This window comes from Mytilus californianus, unplaced genomic scaffold, assembly GCF_021869535.1.
Source record: "Mytilus californianus isolate M0D057914Y unplaced genomic scaffold, xbMytCali1.0.p SCAF_18, whole genome shotgun sequence".
In the NCBI taxonomy this organism is placed as follows: Eukaryota; Metazoa; Mollusca; class Bivalvia; order Mytilida; family Mytilidae; genus Mytilus; species Mytilus californianus.
The window spans coordinates 3,070,858-3,077,303 of NW_026262666.1; the positions used below are offsets into that span (position 1 = coordinate 3,070,858).

Here is a 6,446-nt window from a genome sequence, read left to right on the forward strand (position 1 = left end):
AGGATTGTTCATTTAAAGGACAAACAGACATGTACAATATTATTTCAAAGTCAGATTTACCCATACTTGTGATCAAGGAAATTATGCAATTTACAGAAATTCTGCAAAATACATAAGAGAAATTTAATTGATCGTGTTGACAATACAGAAAACCTGTAACATGTGTAACTAAAGACTGGTCAACCCTAATAATGAACTAATTATATATTTTATTTTATAGGATTCATTTGGACTACTGGCCTAAAATCCATTTTCAAAACAACTATGATCCAACATTTGAATTAATGCATAAATAGATCAACAAATAAACAGATAAAATTTAAATGTCTTAAAATTTACATTGCAAATTTATATAGGCTAACAGCTAAAGGGAAGTAACTCAAAGTTGTAGTTTAAACTTTTCAATTTATGTCTATAATATTCATTTAAGTTTTATAAGCTCTATACGTTCAAATAAATCAATACAAGCCAGTGTTTTATATATATATATATATATATATATATATATAATAAAAACTATAACACAATTTTCCATACGTTTCAGCCATTACGGCCTTCTTCATTGTAATTTATTCCAATGAAGAAGGCTGTAATGGCCGAAACGTATGGAAAATTGTGTTATAGTTTTTATTATACAATCATTCAGAGACTTTATATATATATATATATACATGTAGTAAATACATATACAAACTTTAGTTTCATCTTGCAGACATCAGGCATTTATCAATGTTTATAATTAACCTAAAGTAAAATGTCAGGAATCCACAAAACATACTGAACAGTACAATAGCTGCACCAACCAGTCATTAAATTTGAGGAAATATGGAACGTAGTCAAAATCCTTATAATAAATTAAATTTAAATTTAACACTTTAATGTAATCAAGGCCAATCAAATTAGGGTTCCTCCTAAAGAAATTAGACCCACTTTTTATACATTTATTGTATTTTCTAAATTTTTAAACCTTGATGTCTTGCTATAAATGGTCTACACCATTCACTTTTATCATGTTTATAACCTTTTTTACACTTTAATGTAAACATTTATTGGGGGGAGGGGTAGTTATTTTACCTATACACCTGTCATCAAGGTTTGAACATGTTGAAATAATTAAGCATACACATTTTTAGAGATCTAAAAATACATTGAATGAAATATCTAAATAATTTCCTTCCTAAGACCAAATGTTGTGATACTAGATTTTATAGGAAAGACTGCTTTGAAAATTTCAATTGTATCTTCCAGGTTGTAAATACTGGTATATATATATGTAGGATGTGGACGCTAAGTGCTATGGTCTGTTCACTGATGTTGGAAGGCCTATACATGTACATGTACATGTATATATGACAACTTATAGCTAGAGTTTTAAAATCTTCAGATGTCTAATTATTATGAATACCCAACATTCCATACTTTCTCCAGGAAAAAACATCTACAGTGATTTTTCTCATTCCTTGCTCTCATTCACAATGCTCAACCAAATACATTTTTCACTTATTTTGTTTTGTTATGACTAATGAAGTAGTATTTGCATTTCAAACAATTACCACGATTTTCAGTCATTAAAATAGTACTGGTTTTAATGGAAAATAAACTTTGCATGTAGCGTCTTTACTGATATATTTCTAAATGGTTGTATGAATGTTGTCTTATTTCTGTCAAAGCCTATTTACAAAGTAAACTACAACATAGCTTACAGTTATGACTGGAAATGCAATGACTATTTATCAAGATTGATTTAAATTAAACAGGCTATATTCTCTATGATCTACATTTTTTTTGTACTGAAAAAAAATGAAAAACCTGCTTCTAACAAACAAATTGCATTGACTTCTACATCTACATATGAATAGGAAAGTATTGAAATAAAGTTAATGTAATCCATCATACTTCAGCTAGATCAAATACACACTTTTGCCACAAACATTCGCACTTCAACGTGACCATGGAGGTTCCGATACCACCGTGTTTCAGAGTCCTACAAAAAATATTGTATAATTATTATGAAAAATCTGCAGGTGAATAGCATGGGGCATTATTTCCTTGCCAACCTTGAATATAAGAAAATGGGTAGACCTGCAATTTTGTCATAATTCACCACTTTCTCAAGCCACTCAGGGGCATAAAAATATTAGTAAAGAATTTTAAAGGTTTTCCTATGGTCAATTGGACACAAAAACGGAGTCACTACCAATCAATATAATGACTATGCATTATTTATAAAAAATAAATGTATTAAAAGCATAAAGCCCACTTTGTCATGTTTGTATTGTAGCAGTACATGCAAAAAATCACTGCAAATAAATGCATGTTCTGAATCATAAAGTGAGATGTTTTGTTGTTGTTTGCTTTATGTCTAGTGGCAAATATTTCAAGCATGTTCAGGATAAGAATTGAATTTTGAATAAATTAGTCAGAAAAGCATCAACATTAATTTCAGATAAGCTTGATTTTATCATTTTATAAGCATGATCAGTTTTAGAACCAAACATAGAAAATGTAGTTAAGTCAGCATACATGTATGTTATCACAAACAGGGACTTTTGTGAGACAAATTTAGGAGGAAAGACATTTTAATGTTTTTTATTGATGACTTGGTGAAAATAACATTTTGCAAGGATAATAAATACTTTCTTGTAAAATCTGATCAATCAGTTTTAGTTGTAAATTCGAAACTTCTTGTTTATTTAAATATAACTTTAAGGTAGACATGGTAGAAGGAATTTACAAATATGGCTGCACATTTACACCATAAAATCTACTCAGAGTACAGGCAAATATGTGCCATACAGAATTTTTATCAGAACTGTGAATTGATGTCACAAGGTGACAGGAAAATTATTATATGTATAGTGAGAGTCGATACATATGTTGGGAATTATAGTTATCGTACCATTGCAAACTTGTACCAATGTCAACTCATACCACTTAAAGCAAACTTGTATCACATAAATTCATACCATTGCAAACTTGTATTTGTAAATGCAATGTCTGAATGTATTTAAATGCATTCAAATTGTGCTAAATGATGAATAAATATTTAAATTTTACTAAATAACTCATTTATCATGTTTATAAGTCTGTAAAAAGTATATAATTTTTAATCACAATGATCAATTTGTACCTGATTGTTCCTTGGCTAATTAGATGAAGAAAACTGCAGTAGGTTGGCTTTGTTGTCCCCTTGAATAGTTTGATTATTTATCTTTTACTGATAAAAGAGACAACTCCAGCATGTGTTACGATAATCAGGAATTTTATTTTTAGATAGACATTATACAATTAATTCCAAGCTGTTAAATTATATAACACCAATCATAATTTAACAATTGAATTAAACAAGCTGATTAGTTAACAACAGAGATAATCACACAATCAAAGGAATCTTTAGTTATTAATTAGAATGGGAAAGTAATGATAAAAAATTCAATACAAGTTTATGATACTGGTAATTAAGAAATTCATAATTTTTTCATAAAGATTTGCAAAAAAATTTGTAAATTGTATATCATGTATATTTTTTCAATCTAAAATTCAATAAAATTCTGCATTTTTAATGGTACGAGTTCGCAGGGGTACGAGTTGACGTGGCACATGTGGTAAGAGTTGACTTGCTTCTATTTATTGTTACCTTGTGAGTGAAGGAGGTTTATTGATCTCATCAGAGAGATCTTTCAATAAACCTTTCAGTCATGTGTAATATAAAAATAAGGAGATGAGGTATGATTGGCAATGAGACAAACTATCCATCAAAGATGAAAGAGTGGATGTAAGCAATTATAGGCAACCATACGGCCTTCAACAATGATAAAAACGCATACCGTATAGTCGCTATAAAAGTATTAAAACTATTAAAAGGCCACAAGTTGGCATTTTCCCTGGACAATAATATGGTGTATCAATTTAGATACAGAGTGTGTATATATAAGTGGACTTATTATGTTGTGTACTCAGTAGTTTTTCCAGATACAAATGTAGTGGAGGAATAATACTACAACAGAACACAACATTCATTGATTTTCAACTGAAAAAGTTTTTAGTCATGACAAAAGAAATTACTGTATATATATATATATATATTCTAACTTTCTAAGACAATTAGGTCAATATAAGGATACGAATATGCTCCTGCTAACATGTCTGCACCAGGTTTTTCTACGTATCGAATAACAAATGGAAAATGTCAGCTAACGATGAAACAGTGTGGAACACATTTTCCGCAGCACCAGAAAATTTAAAATATTTTACCGCTTCACTTCATCTCAACTGCGAAATAACGAAATATTTGACATTTGGAATTGTTAAAATAGTATTATTTCTGGATTTTGTATTTTAATGTCCTGTAAAGGCAAGCTTTTTACAAAATGCACTTTCTTTCACATGGCAGGCACTTCTATCAAAATATTTTCCGCCATATTGTTTTGGTTACGTATGCGCAGGAATGAACATGTTTACAGAATATCTGCGCACCTGCTGCGATAAAGTTTATAACCAAATGGTTATTAATATACAATCATGAACAAGGAAGGGCGCTGTACAAGCAAGAACTTGGAAAATAGTCATCTAAATAACGTTAGTCTTTTTTGGTGTATGATCTTAAATATGAGTGAATATCGGTTGAGTGGGTGTGTTCGTATGTTTTATTGCATTGTACTTATTGTTTTTGGTAGTAAGACCCATCACGGCCAGGTTGGGAAACTGGGTAGGCAAATGCTCACATTAAATCTGGATACAGTGTGTTAAATGTCCTCCCTTACACCATAACCCATGGTGGTGTTCTTACTTAAGGAGGAAGATACAGGACATACATACATGAGTTTGTTAAAAATGAGTCCGGAATGGGTTTACGGTTCGAGAATAACGACGAAAAATTAAAAAGAGAAAAATGGTAAAAAGATAAATAAATCAATACACCTTCAGCTATTTATTCCATTCCGGATTAGTTCTGAAATTATACAACTCTTTCAAACTGGGCACTGTAAACAATGTATTGCGCATAAAAATTTTCAAAGAGTTATGCTTATACAATTGTAACATGACACTCCAAACAAAGCATTTTTCACAAAATATTGGATCAAAAACTGTACACATTTCAAAATGTTCCCTTTTCTGCACGTTTTCCTCCCTCAGCTCATCATTACTGATGACCTAAATTTTTTGCGACGCTTGACCATAAGGTGTATACAGAATATTGAGTGCTAAAATCTAAAAAAGGAAATAATGGGAACAAAATATCAAAAAGAGAAAACACAAAATATTTGGATTCTGCATTAATGGGATCGTTTATTATAAACACAATGATCATTACTGATTTAAAGACTTATCATGTTTCCTCTTCCCATGGAAACTCGTTATGAAAGAAAACAAAATGTGTCAATCAGATAAATCGTTCATGAAGAAAATAAACGTATTTACACTTTTGGTATTTAGCTATATTTTGCCTCCGAATGACCTTAGATTTACTCCGAATCACCTTTTGACGTCAGGCAACAATCACTTTTTAATTGTGACGTCAAATGTTTTGAATTATGATGTCAAAGTTTACGGGAACCTAGCTGTGTGATTTTACGTAATGGCGGACAAATTTGCATACAAGTGTAAATACGTCTATTGACGACGGTAAGTCCAATCGAAATGTTTGAAAATTTAACTGACACAGCATATGATACCAGCTTATCACACGAGAAAATATATTGTATTTTTTCAGGACTAACTTTTAGTTTATTTTTAATAGTTTAATATAATATACATAACTAAATTTATTGTTATCCAGTTATTAATACGTCACAGTATTACCCGCCTACCTGTTTGCATTGCACAAGGTTATGCTTTTATCACACTGCTTATCACGGCAAGTTCACACCAGATCCGTTGGAGGTGTTCTGATAGATGTTATAGTTTAGGAAACCATGTTTTTTTGCAAGTTATAATTGGTCTGTGAACTAACTTTCAATAACTGCTAGTACTCTAAGTCAGGCACTTTGTTTTTTGTCTTTTTCTGTTCAAGTGCTTCTGCGCTTTGTACCAATCAGATGACTGGTCACGACGAAAGCCGAAGCCTTTTCAAACTCATTTACACCTTTGTTTTCAATGTTGTTCTGTTACACTAGACTGTCCGGATAATGAATGTTTAAGCGCTCAAAAACATGTTTAACATCGTCGCATTCTTTATGGGCCTGTAATTCAATGATGGTCGCTGGTTGCTATCTGCAATCAATTGGTTTCTTTAATTGTTTAAGTATCAAAAGCTTTTATATTCAAAATCGACATGTCACAAAACAAGAACATATAGTTAAGATTAGGCCATTCATGGTTTTCTCTTTTGAACCGTTTCACATTTTGTCATCTCATGCCTTTTATATAGCGATAACGTAAACGATATCGTATACGAAAAAGGAAGAAATCATGGCAGTCAATATAGTTCACATTTATATATTACA

The 6,446-nt window shown here is 30.8% G+C and overlaps 1 protein-coding gene across 1 annotated transcript in view; it reads right to left on the bottom strand.

Moving 5' to 3' along the window:
• LOC127726569 (uncharacterized) overlaps positions 1–4,432 on the bottom strand; it is a 35,904-nt gene extending 31,472 nt beyond the window's left edge. Inside the window, exon 1 of the mRNA XM_052233975.1 lies at positions 4,125–4,432. Coding sequence (XP_052089935.1) covers positions 4,125–4,144 — 20 coding nt within the window. The 5' untranslated portion in view covers positions 4,145–4,432. The remainder of the gene's footprint in view (positions 1–4,124) is intronic.
• Between the last annotated feature and the right edge of the window lie 2,014 nt (positions 4,433–6,446).